Raw genomic sequence first — 20,255 nt, 5'->3', positions numbered from 1 at the left:
TTTATCAATTTTTTCATAACAATATTTAAATAATAATTTAAATTGTTCGTTTTTTTCCACAGAATCATCGATAAATAGACTGATTTAAAATGAATATGAATAATGATTACAGCAAAAACATTTAAATGAATTATAGAGTTCAAGGGAAATACAAATGTTTTTGGAACCTATAAATGCCCCATCTGTGGCCTTCAAGTAGCGAAGTAGCGTTATGATCGCCGAAACATTGCGGCCAAACAAGGCTACTTCATATTGAATGTATCATTTATGTAATAACTGTTATAATATCTGTTTAAAAAAGAATGTAACTTGGTTAATCATTACGGCAAACTATACTGTTACTTCTGTAAATCTTCCCTCGGGGTTTTACCATTCATATCAAGAAGGCATTAGAATAAAATGAAATTCCATTTGTAATTATTATATAAATTGGAGATCATCTCAACAGTTATACAGTATGGAGGCTTATATTCATATTCAACATGTAGCAATGTTACGAACAAGACTTCATGTGTACAATATCACCAATAAAACAATTCCTTGCATGTTCGTTCCTTTAATTGTTAACTACAGCTCCACATACGTAATGACTACACCACTCGACATAACTCTTAAAAATAATTACCCTCTTACTTGTCCTGAACTGAGACATAAATCCTAAGAGTAAGAGTAATTACACTTTCGCTTGTCCTGAAGTGAGACCTTTTGCTACCATTGACATGTTCAAGATTTGATGATTTCTGAAATTGAAATTTTTGAGCTTAAAATTCTAGATTTCTCGATAAAAACATTTGATTTTGGAATAGTGCTTTCTGGAGTTCTTTAGGCCATGTTCGATGTTTCGGTAATGTGTCTGAACAGGCCCGACCGATCATTAAAGTACTCCCCGAACACACGGGGGACATAACGCTGAACCATAGGAGAAGATGCGGCCGTTCTATCCTGGTATGTCGATGTGTGTCCATTGAATTCATTGTTTTGCGACGAACTTGCTAGATCCGTCAAAACCACGTATAATGATGAAGCAGACTGGGGAGTCCTCTTGTTTGTGATATGATCACTCGGATCCTCTCTGCTGAACTCAGAATTTGATGGTCCCCCAGATCGCTTACCAAGGAAAACGAAAACACAACACTCACATCTCTTCCTGGTGTTAGCTATCCTCATGCATTCGTCCTCTGGACAATTACACGACGTTACTCCCGTCAAAAGAGAAAGTGCTGAAAAATAGAACAAACACTTTATTGTTGTCAGCCTTGATGGTGATGTGATGTTATGACTACACAGGATTATTGTATATACAAAAATGCAGGCCTGTGTCTTCTCCTGTCCATTACTATATTCTAAACAGAATGTACAACATTATGAATAAGTAATAAAATGTTTGAATTTAAATTTTATTTAAAATATAGAGTTGACAAATAAAACAGATTTTCAAGGACAACGCAATAAGTTCATGAATTTAAAATATCATGTAGAATGAGAAATAGGATCGTACAAACATGTGTAAAAGTGGTATATGATCGTACAAAGATATGCAGCAAATGTGCAGACATATGCAGTTTTGACACTTAAGACTTTCCTTTGTTAGATCTTCAGGAATATGATAATATAACACACCTAACACTTGTTCTATAAATATACTCAACATAGAAACACATTTATTGCGCAATGGCAGAATGTTCTTTTTACATTATTGTATTGGTTAGTTAATTGTTGTATATAGTTATTTATTAAGCCATTGTTAATGTTTCGCTACAACTGTAAATTTTATTTCATCGGTATATTTTCATTTTATCACAATCATAAAATACCATCGGAACTTCCTTAGTCTCCACACAGTACCCTTGGTCCATTATTGGGGGTAGGTACAAAATGTACATACGGTATATGTTCCATAATTGTTTGTGTATTGCCCGCGGGCTACACAACTTATCACATTAAAAAATCCTTTCGGTGGGCTATCTGATAAAACGGCACTTCATGTAATGATTGTATTGTTTCTTACTGATAAGATACCTCTATACAATTGATACACAACATTTTAAATAAATCTCGACTTCACCAGCAGTTTTGTGTTGATCTCTGATGTAAAAACAGCAGCAGCATCAAAATCATCTTGAGATTCCTTGTCGGATAAGTCGTTATACGGATCATGAATATTTTGCAACAGGCGGGGAGAACGCAACCATTTCCGATGTCGCTACAGATTTAGATTAGTATAGACAAGACTATATCGAAAACGTTCTCTGTTGATTTCATGTTTTATATGTATGACAGTTAACTGAAACCTATATTCATTGAATTATGGTTGCTAAGCGTTAAGATAAATATAAGGTATATAACAATACGTACACCTAAAATTATGTATCGATAAACATACAACAAAGTGTGTTCTAGTTAGTGATACATTAGTTAACATGCAATGTAAATGTTACACAAAGTGTGTCCTAGTTAGTGATACATTAGTTAACATACAATGTAAATGTTAAACAAAGTGTGTCCTAGTTAGAGATACATTAGTTAACATACAATGTAAATGTTAAACAAAGTGTGTCCTAGTTAGAGATACATTAGTTAACATACAATGTAAATGTAATACACAGTGTATCCTAGTAAGTGATACATTAGTTAACTTACATTGTAAATGTAATACACAGTGTATCCTAGTTAGTGGAAATATAACACAGTGTTTCCTAGTTAATGATGTTTAAATATATTTACAAACATAATGTTTATGTAACTTTTATAAGATTAACCAGCTATACTGCTTTTACATTGAATTAACCAAGTATTTAAATGATGTGGTAAAGCAAATCCAACGCTGCGTAGCGTTCAATTGCAAATTCCACCGCGTAACCACAACGGTACCACGATAATAATTAAAAGTTTATCAAATACTTCAATTCTTGCATTTTGAAAATTATCCAAATATCATCAGATCGTAGTCAAATCGAAAACCAGATATTCATATAGTAGAAAACGTCTCATACACGTGGCTCAATCCGAAGCACTTTTACGTATGATTCCAATGCTCATTGCCGAAAATGGTAATATGCCGGCTAGGTTGTAGGGATTATGATTAGACATTAACGATAGTATTTATAATATACATTCTAAATGATAAACAATTTTATCCATCAACCCACAATTCACAATTGTTCAGCCATTTATTAGCCCATTTCTTCAGTACAACACTAATTCCCCGCGATTACAAGGGTTTTCGGCGTTGCAGACTGTCTTCCGGTGCGAACAATTTGGTGATATCTTTCAAATTATCGATTGGTTGAGAACTACAATGTATGCTCGAAGTAAAATTACAGATATATGAAGTATTGATATGGTAAATTGATTATGCAAATCGTATGAAAAAGTCCTTTTACGTTGTTTAAGTATAAAAGAAAACCTCCGTAGATACGCTATCCCGCGTCAGGTCAAGCTTATCACCGACTGTTGGTATTTCACAAGTCGTTGGCTACATTCTATATACTGTTTATATACAACGAATGTCATATTTTTGCGCTGGACGGGTTATCCGCAGGAATTCACAATATCGGAATTTCGTAAAAAAACTATAACCATTTTATTGTTAATGCTGCAGTTTAACACCAAAAAACAAGGTAGAATAACTTTAACTAAGAATAAAACATTGCAGACTTTATTATAAACACTCAGATGGCTATTCAGTCTATTTAATGCCTATTTTATTCTGTGATAACAATCTGAGGTTCGAGGTTATAAAATCACTTACCTGAACATAATGTCAGTATTTTGAATATAGATGGTACCACAGACATCTCAGCTCACAGTTACCGCCCTAAACAAACCAAACTTCAGGCAGCGGATTCTGGTCAGTTTGACTACTATATTTATATACACACACATATATATATACCGACAGGAAATAATCCAGGTATTTTACCGTCTATCTCATTGGACAGTGGACTGTGACAACACATGCTAATTCACTCACCACGTACCACTAAACATAAAATGGAAATAAACTACAATAACATATTTTTATTAGGAAGGATTATGAGACGTTTGATGAATAGTGTATTGACAATGATTAAAAGAAATAAAACAATATTAGGAGCGATATGATACAGGTCCTTCTTCTCCCACGCGTCCTTCCCACAACATTCGGCTAAATCAGTGATAAGGACCTTGTTTACTGCTTCGCCTAAAATTTAATTCCAAATCTGCGACAGTTGGCAGTACTTGATACTCATTATAAAACAGTATTTCCCGTATGAGAAGATATAGTACAGTATAGTTTAAAGACGGAATACATCTTTGACCAGTTTCTTGTCAGTTTGTTATAATAAGATGATTGAAACAATCTTATCTAAACAATATCAACTAAATATTACCGAACCAACTCTCAAAATGAAATACCATACCTCTCTAGGCATCTTAAGCTATCCTTACATTCTAAATGTAGTGTGAGCTGGGAAATGCAATCTTAAAAAACGACATAAAACATGCTTGTGCAGTGAGACTCGTGTTTTAGAAATAAGTAAAAAGCGACTTAATCTTGTCATTACAGGGAATTTATTCAAACAGCGTTCTTTTCGTCAAATAAAACATTGTTGTTATAGGTAATATTAGTGTCTTTCTACCTCTTCGACATACCTGGATTTTCGTACAGACGACTTCCTCCTAACAAGTCGTAGATATCATATTATCATATCATCTTTTATGACGCCTCTGCTAATTAGGCAGATGAAATGAAACTACGAATATGAGTTTATGTCAATATAACTGTTTCTTAATGGAGTCTAAAATTAATCGTTTCCAATTGCAATGATTTTGGATCAAGTTATATGTATATAATATCATTGCTTAACATTTATTGTTCAGTGGTTTGGTACATGATTGGAACCAGCACGTTGAACTAATTAGGCCTTTTAGTCAGTTGATGATTGATTCCTATAATATCTCATTAAATAGATTCATTGAATTTGAATTGCGTCAGGTATACCACATTTATTTTCATATTGGCTACTCGGAGAAATACAAATTTTATCTTCAATCCTCATGCTGAATTATGCTAATCCCTAGACGAATTATATTAATCTCCATGATGAATTATACTTAACCCTGTGAGGGATTCCACTAGTCCCCGAAATGAATTCCACAAATCTCCTTACACTAATTCCACTGATAAATTCCACATATCCCAGTGTTGAATTACACTAATTCCACTGATAAATTCCACCTATCCCAGTGATGAATTACACGAATTCCACTGATAAATTCCACATATCCCAGTGTTGAATTACACTAATTCCACTGATAAATTCCACCTATCCCAGTGATGAATTACACGAATTCCACTGATAAATTCCACATATCCCAGTGTTGAATTACACTAATTCCACTGATCAATTCCACCTATCCCAGTGATAAATTACACTCATTCCACGGATAAATTCCACTTATCCCTGTGATCAATTACACTCATTCAACGGATCAATTCCACCTATCCCAGTGATGAATTACACTCATCCCACTGATAAATTCCACCTATCCCAGTGATGAATTACACTAATCCCACTGATAAATTCCACCTATCCCAGTGATGAATTACACTAATCCCACTGATAAATTCCACATATCCCAGTGTTGAATTCCACTCATTCCACTGATAAATTCCACTTATCCCAGAGATGAATTACACTTATTCTACTGATAAATTCCACCTATCCCAGTGATGAATTACACTCATTCCACTGATAAATTCCACATATCCCAGTGTTGAATTACACTAATCCCACTGATAAATTCCACCTATCCCAGTGTTGAATTACACTAATCCCACTGATAAATTCCACCTATCCCAGTGTTGAATTACACTCATTCCACTGATAAATTCCACTTATCCCAGAGATGAATTACACTAATTCTACTGATAAATTCCACCTATCCCAGTGATGAATTACACTCATTCCACTAATAAATTCCACATATCCCAGTGTTGAATTACACTAATCCCACTGATAAATTCCACCTATCCCAGTGTTGAATTACACTAATCCCACTGATAAATTCCACCTATCCCAGTGATGAATTCAACTCATTCCACTGATAAATTCCACATATCCCAGTGTTGAATTACACTCATCCCACTGATAAATGCCACATATCTCAGTGTTGAATTACACTAATCCCACTGATAAATTCCACCTATCCCAGTGTTGAATTACACTAATCCCACTGATAAATTCCACCTATCCCAGTGTTGAATTACACTCATTCCACTGATAAATTCCACTTATCCCAGAGATGAATTACACTTATTCTACTGATAAATTCCACCTATCCCAGTGATGAATTACACTCATTCCACTGATAAATTCCACATATCCCAGTGTTGAATTACACTAATCCCACTAATAAATTCCACCTATCCCAGTGTTGAATTACACTAATCCCACTGATAAATTCCACCTATCCCAGTGATGAATTCAACTCATTCCACTGATAAATTCCACATATCCCAGTGTTGAATTACACTCATCCCACTGATAAATGCCACATATCTCAGTGTTGAATTACACTAATTCCACTGATAAATTCCACATATCCCAGTGTTGAATTCCACTAATTCCACTGATAAATTCCACTTATCCCAATGATTAATACAGCTAATTCCCTTGATGAACTCCACTACTTCACATGATGAATTTCGCTAATTTCCATGATAAATTGCAATTATCCAAATGATGAATTCCACTAATTCCCGTGATGAATTCCGCCTAGACGGAAAAATTATGTTTACTTTGAGTTTAAAAATTACGATTTTGTATACAGAGATTACGTTTTGTCGCTAACGTCTTTACAGCAATGTCTAATGGATTATTGAAGCTGCTTATATGTGCTACTACTGACGTCATCATGATCGGTATCCCTTGTATTCCTATCATCCCTGGTAGGTATTTCCATCATCCCTGGTAGGTATTCCTATCTTCCCTGGTAGGTATTCCTATCATTCCTTGTATTCCAATCATCCCTGGCAGGTATTCCTATCATTACTTGTATTCCTATCATCCCTGGTAGGTATTCCTATCATCCCTGGTAGGTATTCCTATCATCCCTGGTAGGTATTCCTATCATCCCTGGTAGGTATTCCTATCATTACTTGTATTCCTATCATCCCTGGTAGGTATTCCTATCATTCCTTGTATTCCTATCATCCCTGGTAGGTATTCCTATCATCCCTTGTATTCCTATCATCCCTGGTAGGTATTCCTATCATCCCTTGTATTCCTATCATTACTTGTATTCCTATCATCCCTGGTAGGTATTCCCATCATCCCTGGTAGGTATTCCTATCATCCCTTGTATTCCTATCATCCCTGGTAGGTATTCCTATCATCCCTTGTATTCCTATCATTACTTGTATTCCTATCATCCCTGGTAGGTATTCCTATCATCCCTGGTAGGTATTCCTATCATCCCTGGTAGGTATTCCTATCATTACTTGTATTCCTATCATCCCTGGTAGGTATTCCTATCATCCCTTGTATTCCTATCATCCCTGGTAGGTATTCCTATCATTTCTTGTATTCCTATCATCCCTTGTATTCCTATCATCCCTGGTAGGTATTCCTATCATCCCTGGTAGGTATTCCTATCATCCCTTGTATTCCTATCATCCCTGGTAGGTATTCCTATCATCCCTTGTATTCCTATCATCCCTTGTATTCCTATCATCCCTGGTAGGTATTCCTATCATCCCTTGTATTCCTATCATCCCTGGTAGGTATTCCTATCATCCCTTGTATTCCTATCATCCCTGGTAGGTATTCCTATCATCCCTGGTAGGTATTCCTATCATCCCTTGTATTCCTATCATCCCTGGTAGGTATTCCAATCATCCCTGGTAGGTATTCCTATCATCCCTGGTAGGTATTCCTATCATTTCTTGTATTCCCATCATCCCTGGTAGGTATTCCTATCATCCCTGGTAGGTATTCCTATCATCCCTGGTAGGTATTCCTATCGTTTCTTGTATTCCTATCATCCCTGGCAGGTATTCCTATCATTACTTGTATTCCTATCATCCCTGGTAGGTATTCCTATCATCCCTTGTATTCCTATCATCCCTGGTAGGTATTCCTATCATTTCTTGTATTCCTATCATCCCTGGTAGGTATTCCTATCATTTCTTGTATTCCTATCATCCCTGGTAGGTATTCCTATCATCCCTGGTAGGTATTCCTATCATTCCTTGTATTCCTATCATCCCTGGTAGGTATTCCTATCATCCCTTGTATTCCTATCATCCCTGGTAGGTATTCCCATCATCCCTGGTAGGTATTCCTATCATTCCTGGTAGGTATTCCTATCATCCCTGGTAGGTATTCCTATCATCCCTGGTAGGTATTCCTATCATTCCTGGTAGGTATTCCTATCATCCCTGGTAGGTATCCCTATCATCCCTGGTAGGTATTCCTATCATCCCTGGTAGGTATCCCTATCATCCCTGGTAGGTATTCCTATCATTTCTTGTATTCCTATCATCCCTGGTAGGTATTCCCATCATCCCTGGTAGGTATTCCTATCATCCCTGGTAGGTATTCCTATCATTCCTTGTATTCCTATCATCCCTGGTAGGTATTCCTATCATCCCTGGTAGGTATTCCTATCATCCCTTGTATTCCTATCATCCCTGGTAGGTATTCCTATCATCCCTTGTATTCCTATCATCCCTGGTAGGTATTCCTATCATTCCTTGTATTCCTATCATCCCTGGTAGGTATCCCTATCATCCCTGGTAGGTATTCCTATCATCCCTTGTATTCCTATCATCCCTGGTAGGTATTCCTATCATTCCTTGTATTCCTATCATCCCTGGTAGGTATTCCTATCATCCCTGGTAGGTTTTCCCATTATTACTTGTATTCCTATCATCCCTGGTAGGTATTCCTATCATCCCTGGTAGGTATTCCTATCATCCCTTGTATTCCTATCATCCCTGGTAGGTATTCCCATCATCCCTGGTAGGTATTCCTATCATCCCTGGTAGGTATTCCCATCATCCCTGGTAGGTATTCCTATCATCCCTGGTAGGTATTCCTATCATTACTTGTATTCCTATCATCCCTGGTAGGTATTCCCATCATCCCTGGTAGGTATTCCTATCATCCGTGGTAGGTATTCCTATCATCCCTGGTAGGTATTCCCATCATCCCTGGTAGGTATTCCTATCATCCCTGGTAGGTATTCCCATCATCCCTGGTAGGTATTCCTATCATCCCTGGTAGGTATTCCTATCATTACTTGTATTCCTATCATCCCTGGTAGGTATTCCCATCATCCCTGGTAGGTATTCCTATCATCCCTGGTAGGTATTCCTATCATCCCTGGTAGGTATTCCTATCATTACTTGTATTCCTATCATCCCTGGTAGGTATTCCTATCATTTCTTGTATTCCTATCATCCCTGGTAGGTATTCCTATCATTACTTGTATTCCTATCATCCCTGGTAGGTATTCCTATCATCCCTTGTATTCCTATCATCCCTGGTAGGTATTCCCATCATCCCTGGTAGGTATTCCTATCATTTCTTGTATTCCTATCATCCCTGGTAGGTATTCCTATCATTACTTGTATTCCTATCATCCCTGGTAGGTATTCCTATCATCCCTTGTATTCCTATCATCCCTGGTAGGTATTCCTATCATCCCTGGTAGGTATACCCATCATCCCTGGTAGGTATTCCTATCATCCCTTGTATTCCTATCATCCCTGGTAGTTATTCCTATCATTCCTGGTAGGTATTCCTATCATCCCTGGTAGGTATTCCCATCATCCCTGGTAGGTATTCCTATCATTCCTTGTATTCCAATCATCCCTGGCAGGTATTCCTATCATTTCTTGTATTCCTATCATCCCTGGTAGGTATTCCTATCATCCCTGGTAGGTATTCCCATCATCCCTGGTAGGTATTCCTATCATTCCTTGTATTCCTATCATCCCTGGTAGGTATTCCTATCATCCCTGGTAGGTATCCCTATCATCCCTGGTAGGTATCCCTATCATCCCTGGTAGGTATTCCTATCATCCCTTGTAGGTATTCCTATCATTTCTTGTATTCCTATCATCCCTGGTAGGTATTCCTATCATTTCTTGTATTCCTATCATCCCTGGTAGGTATACCCATCATCCCTGGTAGGTATTCCTATCATCCCTTGTATTCCTATCATCCCTGGTAGTTATTCCTATCATTCCTGGTAGGTATTCCTATCATCCCTGGTAGGTATTCCTATCATCCCTGGTAGGTATTCCCATCATCCCTGGTAGGTATTCCTATCATTTCTTGTATTCCTATCATCCCTGGTAGGTATTCCTATCATTACTTGTATTTCTATCATCCCTGGTAGGTATTCCTATCATGCCTGGTATTCTTAATGATTTACGATAAATCTTGTATCACTCCAGCCGCGATTGAAAAACACGAAACTTTATTATTTTTTTTATTCGTCAGCATTATTCATAGCATACAGCAAGTTGCGAAATACAATGTAACAATATCAAACCGTGACGGTCTTTAAGACCTCTGTGATGTCAAAAAATTCCTGTATGAAACTTTTTTCTCGTATACTTTTTTTTGGGAAACGGGAGAATAGCCGAAAATGCAAGAAGAAATGTATGTCCGAGTGCTCGACTTTGCGCTTTGACAGGTCAAAGATACAAATTTGATATGAAATGTGATTTTATGTGAATTTTTCTGTTTTTGACTTTTTGCAGGACGAATCCATAGACAATGTTCCATGTGTTTCGTTAGATATGTATGGATGCTTGCTAAATTGACAAAGATTATATTTTCTTTCAAATTAGAGAAGTCACATTTTTAAAACCTGTTCATTTAACTCAGAATAGCAATTTAAGCGTCCCCTATTCCTTAATTTGTAATTGCAAAATACTCATTTTTCACCATTTCTATTTTTCAGATTTAACGCTTTATATGAAATATTCTGCTATTTATTTATTTATTTATTTATTTATTTATTCATTTAATTATTTTTGCAGATTAAAAGAAAACAAGTGATTTCAATTAGATACAACAAACCCTGATTGGAGATTTCTTCGAACCTTTCTGACTAGGCATTGCTAGAGATACTGTTTACAAATCATGATCAGAAAGATACTTCATCGTAATCATTTGGGTGTTTGGCCACGTGCGGAAATTCCTCGCCAGTCAACAGTATACAGTTATCAAATGGGTATGAGGGCGATAGTAACTTTGTCAGCCCCGAAGCAACAACTGTTATTAACAACAAACATTCTGTGTCAATTAAGCGCTTGCATGTCGTTGTGTCTTTCAAACGTTCTGACGACGTTACAGTAGGGGTGTGACAGTTTGCCGTGTGACAGTTTTTTCGAACTGTCACACGGTGTGATAGTCCTGGAAACACATGCGCAATCCTCTCGAGGCTGATAGTCAGATTATCACATTTCTTTTATATAGAGAAAATAACGTAAAGGTATAATAATATGAACTATTGCACGGCTAAAATTCGACTATTGCACGGTCATGTGCGAACTATTGAACACTTGTGACGCTTCGTAATTTGGTCACGCGCGAACTATTGAACACACATTACGTTCCTACCCTTTCAAGCGTCTAAGTCACTCATAAGTCAACACTGCCAGACGACAGGCCTACAGGAAAGTCGAGATTTCAGTGATAATAGCTGTCTTTAAGTGATCATACAATAAAGCAAGTATATCATGGGTGTCTGTGCAATAGTCCAGCATAGTTGACACTCGGTAATGGAAAACGACCGCTGTTTGAATTTGAATGTCGAATGTCGAATGTCCTATGTCGTTTGTCGTATGTCGTATGTCGAATGACGCGTTACACAACATTCAAAATCTGAATATTGAATGTTGATTGTCGAATGTCGAGCTACACAACATTCAAAATCTGAATATTGAATGTTGATTGTCGAATGTCGAGCTACACAACATTCAAAATGTGATTGTCGTATGTCATATGTCGCGCTACACAACGTTTAACATCTGATTGTTTAATGTCGAATGCCGAGCTGCACAACATTCTAAATCTGAATGTGGTATGTCGTATGTCGAACCGCTGAACAATCAAAATTTGAATGTCATATGTCGTATGTTGCGCTACACAACATTCAAAATCCCAATGCCGTGTATGTCGTGCTACACAGCATTCAAAATCTTAATGTCATATGTCGTATGTCGTATGTTGGGCTAACTTCACGCAGCCTTAGAAAGCAGCATTCTGTGTAGGGGACAGCGATAAACTTATCATTTGCAGTTAAACACAAAGGTATTCAGAAAGTGATTTTCTTTTTTCTTTTTTTGACCTTTGTAAAAATCTATTGATTTTTTTTATCATCGTCTACATGCTTGTTGACGAGATATAAGAGAAAGGAGAGGTTAATTGGGGGGATGTCTTCGACAATATCTTTCACATTACTAAGATTACCTTCTTCATAATGTATATGGTACTGATTAATCTCTCCATTTCTGCTACCATTTTCCCATTATTTGATCGCTAGGTTTATTTTCTGTTGTTGGCATGTATTTACATGTAGTAGAACTCGATTAAATGCAAAGACTTGTGTGTTCAACTTGTTTATTGATAATATTTGGATGATGGATGGTGATGTATGATAATGTATGATGTGTGGTGATGTATGATAATGTATGATGTGTGGTGATGTATGGTGATATATGATGTGTGGTGATGTATGATAATGTATGATGTGTGGTGATGTATGGTGATATATGATGTGTGGTGATGTATGATAATGTATGATGTGTGGTGATGTATGGTGATATATGGTGTGTGGTGATGTATGATGATGTATGATGATGTGTAATGATGTATGATAATATATACTGATGTATTATGTATGGTTATGTGTAGTGATGTAATGATGTATGATGTATGATGATGTATGATGTGTGGTGATGTATGGTGATGTATGATGTGTGGTGATGTATGGTGATGTATGGTGATGTATGATGTGTGGTGATGTATGGTGATGTATGGTGATGTATGATGTGTGGTGATGTATGGTGATGTATGGTGATGTATGATGTGTGGTGATGTATGGTGATGTATGATGTGTGGTGATGTATGATAATGTATGATGTGTGGTGATGTATGGTGATGTATGATGTGTGGTGATGTATGATAATGTATGATGTGTGGTGATGTATGGTGATGTATGGTGATGTATGATGTGTGGTGATGTATGGTGATGTATGGTGATGTATGATGTGTGGTGATGTATGGTGATGTATGATGTGTGGTGATGTATGATGTGTGGTGATGTATGATAATGTATGATGTGTGGTGATGTATGATAATGTATGATGTGTGGTGATGTATGGTGATGTATGATGTATGGTGATGTATGATGTGTGGTGATGTATGATGTGTGGTGATGTATGATGTGTGGTGATGTATGATAATATATAGTGATGTATGGTGATGTATGGTGATGTATGATGATGTATGATGATGTATGATGTATGGTGATATATAGTGATGTATGATAATATATAGTGATGTATGATGTATGGTGATGTATAATGATGTATGATGTGTGGTGATGTATGGTGATGTATGATAATATATACTGATGTATGATGTATGGTTATGTATGGTGATGTATGATGCATGGTTATGTGTAGTGATGTATGATGTATGATGATGTGTGGTGATGTATGGTGATGTATGATGTGTGGTGATGTATGATGTATGATGTATGATGTATGGTGATGTATAATGATGTATGATGTGTGGTGATGTATGGTGATGTATGATAATATATACTGATGTATGATGTATGGTTATGTGTAGTGATGTATGATGTATGATGATGTATAATGATGTATGATGATGTATGGTGGTGAATGATGATGTATGATGATGTATGGTGATGTATGATGATGTATGATGATATTTAATATACACAATTTTTGTACACACAATACACTACGCGATTTGTATGCCTATAGATAATGGACAAATCATATATTCAGAATCGGACATCGAAGGAAATCTTACAAGTGCGGACACAAACATAAAGCACTAGTACTTAAATGAACCGTTTACGACAAACATCAAGTCCGTCTGATAGGACTTAAATTGTTGTCCCGTGTGAGAATGTTTAACTTGCACGATAAAGATCCCTCGGCGGTCTTTTTGGTGTGATAACGCTGGTCCAGAGAATAGGTTTTTTTAGGCCAATATTTAATATTTCGAAATATTTTTAGGTGTTTAGATGGACGTCAAAAACCTTGATGAACTAAATTCATAGGGTAGGGTCTTCTCTCTTCATCTTCGCTAGGGTAAGCGTAACTGCTAATAAATAGTGCTAGCGTAGGACCTATTTTAATCTGGGAGTCGCATTCAAAAATTAATCACACAATCAATTAGACAGGCGACTCTCTTCCGCCCCACTTTCTTTTTTCATTCTATATTGTTCCCATTCTACTCAATTTCCTATCTATTCTCTTCCGCTGAAAGGCCACAAGGCCGTAATAGTTTTATTTTTATTTTCAAAGAGATACAGATACAAAAATGTCCTCATACATGAGGGCTAGCATTCGCCATGCTTCTTTCTTCCTATTGCGATGAATTTATTCCTGTGTGTTGTTTTACACCGATGACAATGAGACACTTAGGCCTTTTTTACTACTAGTCATATGATTATGCGTTTGCTCATTAGAGTGGTGACAGATAACCGCACGGACCAGTAAATGTCTACCTAACATTTTTTCAGGCAAAACTTGACATTCTAGGTATCCTAATACAGTTTTTTCAGCACCAAGTATTTGGTATCGACGGATAGAAAAATGTTTCATCTTTAAAATGAACCATACATGAAGCGGTTTTCACGTTCCGGTGAGTTCATTCCCTTGTCAAGGATATGAAGTCGTGGGACGGGTCATACTCGGGAGAGGCTTTTTATTTTTTGTAGGTCCGCGCCTACCCCCTGTGGACACGGGTAGGGAGCGTCGAACCACAGGTGCCTGACTCGTTTTATAAAATAATAACATATAGAGTACATATAAATCTATATGTTATTATTTTATAAAACGAGTCAGGCACCTGTGGTCGAACCCCGCATCTCGGACCTTCAAACGAGGCTACGTTGGTTGAACTCCGAAAATCAGATTCGGTAAGTATGTGTGACAAAAATATTCCGATATAGTGTTTCATGTCAATAGCGATTTTCTGTCGCAACCTAAAAAATTGTTCGAGATTCCCTTGGTAACATTTCGCTTGTAGTATGGAAAGGGCTTTTTTCCATTTTTTCAAAGTATTTAAACGAGAAACAGTTGTTTCATAATTGTTTGCATAGTTAATATAAGTTAGTCTGAAAGTACGAGTTATTTCTGCTATTTTGTCATTAGTTTTAACTTTTCAGAACTTGCGTGAAAAACTACTGGATCTTTTATTTCTTTATTTTTCATTTATTTATTTATTTATTTCCAAAAATCTCTAATGCCTGTTCTCTCACACCGGCACGGCCATCTTTCGAAGAATGAAGCTCAAAATTTGCTGTAACACGTACCTAGTGGTATCTACCCTGTTTGTCTTTATTATGAAAAACAACCCGGTTATCCCTCATGATAGTAAACAACCTGGTTATTCCTCATGATGGTAAACAATCTAATTATCCTGCATTATTCGTTACACAGTCGATGCATCGTCGGCTATCATGACCGCTTTTGATTTATTTATCCATCTTTAAATAATGTTATACACAAGAATAACATACGTTGTCATTTAAGGATTATTAACCAAGGTACATTACTGAAGTTAGTGTATATTTGATATTTAAGTCATATGGATTCCATCCCTTCTGAATTTAAAGAATGTTTGATTTTACTCAAAACAACTGCAGCATTTCCTTGTTATAACAAACAAATTAAGCTTTGACTGACAATAATTGATACGTACATCGTGAAAGATTATTATATTATTATATTATCTGAGAGTTGTCCACGCACAAATCGGCGATCTTTTCTATTTTTTTTTTTTTTTTTTTTTACACTACAAGCACTCTCTATGCAAGGTCAGATTAACCCCTTTGTTCCGCCACGCTACTGCCTAGCAATACCATGTGGCAGGGGGAGTAACTCCCACTGCATCCATGCCGTCCCGGGAAGGCTACTACTACGGCTCGTATGCCCTTATCAGAGTTCGGCTTTCAATCCCATATCAGTGTCGGGCTCCAAATCCCTTATCAGTGCACGGCTCCCTATCCCTTATCAGTGTACGGCTCCCAATCCCTTATCAGTGTATGGCTCCCTATCCCTTATCAGCGTACGGCTCCCAATCCCTTATCAGTGTACGGCTCCCAATCCCTTATCAGTGTACGGCTCCCAATCCCTTATCATCAATGTACGGCTCCCTATCCCTTATCATCAATGTACGGCCCCCTATCCCTTATCAGTGTATGGCTCCCTATCCCTTATCTGTTTATGGCTCCCAATCCCTTATCATCGGTGTACGGCTCCCTATCCCTTATCATCAATGTATGGCTCCCTATCCCTTATCAGTGTACGGCTCCCTATCCCTTATCAATGTACGGCTCCCTATCCCTTATCATCAATGTATGGCTCCCTATCCCTTATCATCAATGTACGGCTCCCTATCCCTTATCAGTGTATGGCTCCCTATCCCTTATCTGTTTATGGCTCCCAATCCCTTATCAATGTACGGCTCCCTATCCCTTATCAATGTGCGGCTCCCTATCCCTTATCATCAGTGTACGGCTTCCTATCCCTTATCATCAATGTACGGCTTCCTATCCCTTATCAGTGTACGGCTTCCTATCCCTTATCATCGGTGTACGGCTCCCTATCCCTTATCATCAATGTACGGCTCCCTATCCCTTATCATCAGTGTACGGCTCCCTATCCCTTATCATCAATGTACGGCTCCCTATCCCTTATCATCAGTGTACGGCTCCCTATCCCTTATCATCAATGTACGGCTCCCTATCCCTTATCATCAGTGTACGGCTCCCTATCCCTTATCATCAATGTACGGCTCCCTATCCCTTATCATCAGTGTACGGCTCCCTATCCCTTATCAGTGTATGGCTCCCTATCCCTTATCTGTGTATGGCTCCTTATCCCTTATCATCAGTGTACGGCTCCCTATCCCTTATCATCAGTGTACGGCCCCCTATCCCTTATCAGTGTATGGCTCCCAATCCCTTATCAGTGTATGGCTCCTTATCCCTTATCATCAATGTACGGCTCCCTATCCCTTATCAGTGTACGGCTCCCTATCCCTTATCATCGGTGTACGGCTCCCTATCCCTTATCATCAATGTACGGCTCCCTATCCCTTATCATCAATGTACGGCTCCCTATCCCTTATCATCGGTGTACGGCTCCCTATCCCTTATCATCAATGTACGGCTCCCTATCCCTTATCATCAATGTACGGCTCCCTATCCCTTATCATCAGTGTACGGCTCCCTATCCCTTATCATCAGTGTACGGCTCCCTATCCCTTATCATCAGTGTACGGATCTCTATCCCTTATCAGTGTACGGCTCCCAATCCCTTATCATCAATGTACGGATCTCTATCCCTTATCAATGTACGGCTCCCTATCCCTTATCATCAGTGTACGGATCTCTATCCCTTATCAGTGTACGGCTCCCTATCCCTTATCATCAGTGTACGGATCTCTATCCCTTATCAGTGTACGGCTCCCAATCCCTTATCTGTGTATGGCTCCCTATCCCTTATCAATGTACGGCTCCCAATCCCTTATCTGTGTACGGCTCCCTATCCCTTATCTGTGTATGGCTCCCTATCCCTTATCTGTTTATGGCTCCCAATCCCTTATCATCAATGTACGGCTCCCTATCCCTTATCAGTGTACGGCTCCCTATCCCTTATCATCGGTGTACGGCTCCCTATCCCTTATCAGTGTACGGCTCCCAATCCCTTATCTGTGTATGGCTCCCTATCCCTTATCAGTGTACGGCTCCCTATTCCCTTATCTGTGTATGGCTCCCTATCCCTTATCTGTGTATGGCTCCCTATCCCTTATCTGTTTATGGCTCCCAATCCCTTATCAGTGTACGGGTCCCTATCCCTTATCATCAGTGTACGGGTCCCTATCCCTTATCATCAATGTACGGGTCCCTATCCCTTATCATCAATGTACGGCTCCCTATCCCTTATCATCAGTGTACGGCTGAAATTATGAAGATGGAATACCATTTCAATCAGTATTTTATGGGAGGAGATAACTCCCATAGAAAGTGGGAATTATTTAATATTTGATCGACACCATTTTTATTGAGTTTGGTGACCAGATCTTCCAACAGACTAATGACATACCTATGGGACACACACTGTGCCTCTCTGTTGGCTGACTGACATACCCATGGGACACACACTGTGCCCGTCTGTTGGCTGACTGACATACCCATGGGACACACACTGTGCCCGTCTGTTGGCTGACTGACATACCCATGGGACACACACTGTGCCCCTCTGTTGGCTGACTGACATACTCATGGGACACACACTGGGACCGTCTGTTGGCTGACTGACATACTCATGGGACACACACTGTGCCTCTCTGTTGGCTGACTGACATACCCATGGGACACACACTGTGCCCGTCTGTTGGCTGACAGACATACCCATGGGACACACACTGTGCCCGTCTGTTGGCTGACTGACATACCCATGGGACACACACTGTGCCCGTCTGTTGGCTGACTGACATACTCATGGGACACACACTGTGCCCGTCTGTTGGCTGACTGACATACCCATGGGACACACACTGTGCCTCTCGGCTGGCTGACTGACATACCCATGGGACACACACTGTGCCCGTCTGTTGGCTGACTGGCATACTCATGGGACACACACTGGGCCCGTCTGTTGGCTGACTGACATACCCATCGGACACACACTGTGCCTCTCTGTTGGCTGTCTGACATACTCATGGGACACACACTGTGCCAGTCTGTTGGCTGGCTGACATACCCATGGGACACACACTGTGCCTCTCGGTTGGCTGACTGACATACCCATGTGACACACACTGTGTCTCTCGGTTGGCTGACTGACATACCCATGTGACACACACTGTGCCCCACTGTTGGCTGACTGGCATACCCATGGGACACACACTGTGCCCCTCTGTTGGCTGACTGACATACCCATGGGACACACACTGTGCCCCTCTGTTGGCTGACTGACATACCCATGGGACACACACTGTCTCTCTGTTGGCTGACTGACATACCCATGTGACACACACTGTGCCCCACTGTTGGCTGACTGGCATACCCATGGGACACACACTGTGCCCCTCTGTTGGCTGACTGACATACCCATGGGACACACACTGTGCCCCTCTGTTGGCTGGCTTGTTTTTGTTTCATATCAGACAGATTATATAAACAAGCTTATCAGAGTCGTTCAATTTCACTCATAGATGCATGTACATATATTGACGATGTGTTATCTTAAAATAACAAAATCTTTATTAACAATGTCGATTGGGCATTAAGACTTTGCAATTAATGACACTAAAGACATTTTAACACCAAACGTTTACCTCTATCTTTACTTACAACGTTACCGGCAGGAACAGATAACAACCAAGCTGTGTGATAAGCGTGACGATTTAAATATCCCCATTGTTAATTTTCCATTTCTTGCTAGAAACATACCTGCTTTCAATACACGCGGTGTTAACATGTCCCAGTCGATTTTATATATTTAAATATTTTTCTAATTATCAAAATTTCCGTGACAGATGTCGATGATTGACTTAAAAATCAACAGCGCAATATATCGAGATACAGATTGTCGATATCGTGATCTCATTTGAAAATATGACATTTCATTATACGATATGAAATCAGTGTTCGTTGCTTGTTGTTTATGTGTCTAGTGGTCCATTGTGACCGCCTTTGTTCTCATTTTGAGAATTCGACTCGTATTTGACCCAGATTGACATGATAGATGCCGTCAAAGAACCAAAAGACGTTGGCCTTTCCGAAACACCTGGCTCCGGGATCATGAAACAGACTTAAGTCTAAGTTTTGACTTAAGCTTAAGATTTTTGACTTAAGTCTGAAAACAGACTTAAATCGAGGTTCATGAAATAAAACTTAAGTCTTAAGTCTATTTTTCAGTCTTAAATCCTAAGACTGCTACAGGGCAGACTTAAGTCCGTTTTTTTGTCTTAAAT

The 20,255-nt window shown here is 38.7% G+C and overlaps 1 protein-coding gene across 1 annotated transcript; it reads right to left on the bottom strand.

Moving 5' to 3' along the window:
• Positions 1 to 460: 460 nt before the first annotated feature.
• LOC117317377 lies at positions 461 to 3,906 on the bottom strand. The gene is made up of 2 exons (XM_033872186.1): positions 3,752 to 3,906; positions 461 to 1,220 (listed from the first exon to the last, which is right to left on the bottom strand). The coding sequence occupies exons 1-2, from the start codon at positions 3,795 to 3,797 to the stop codon at positions 823 to 825; spliced, it is 444 nt and encodes a 147-aa protein (XP_033728077.1). The 5' UTR covers positions 3,798 to 3,906; the 3' UTR covers positions 461 to 822.
• Between the last annotated feature and the right edge of the window lie 16,349 nt (positions 3,907 to 20,255).

This window comes from Pecten maximus, chromosome 2 (assembly GCF_902652985.1).
Source record: "Pecten maximus chromosome 2, xPecMax1.1, whole genome shotgun sequence".
Lineage (NCBI taxonomy): Eukaryota > Metazoa > Mollusca > Bivalvia > Pectinida > Pectinidae > Pecten > Pecten maximus.
Note: the sequence above shows the minus strand (reverse complement) of the source record. Positions and strands in the feature narration are given on the sequence as shown.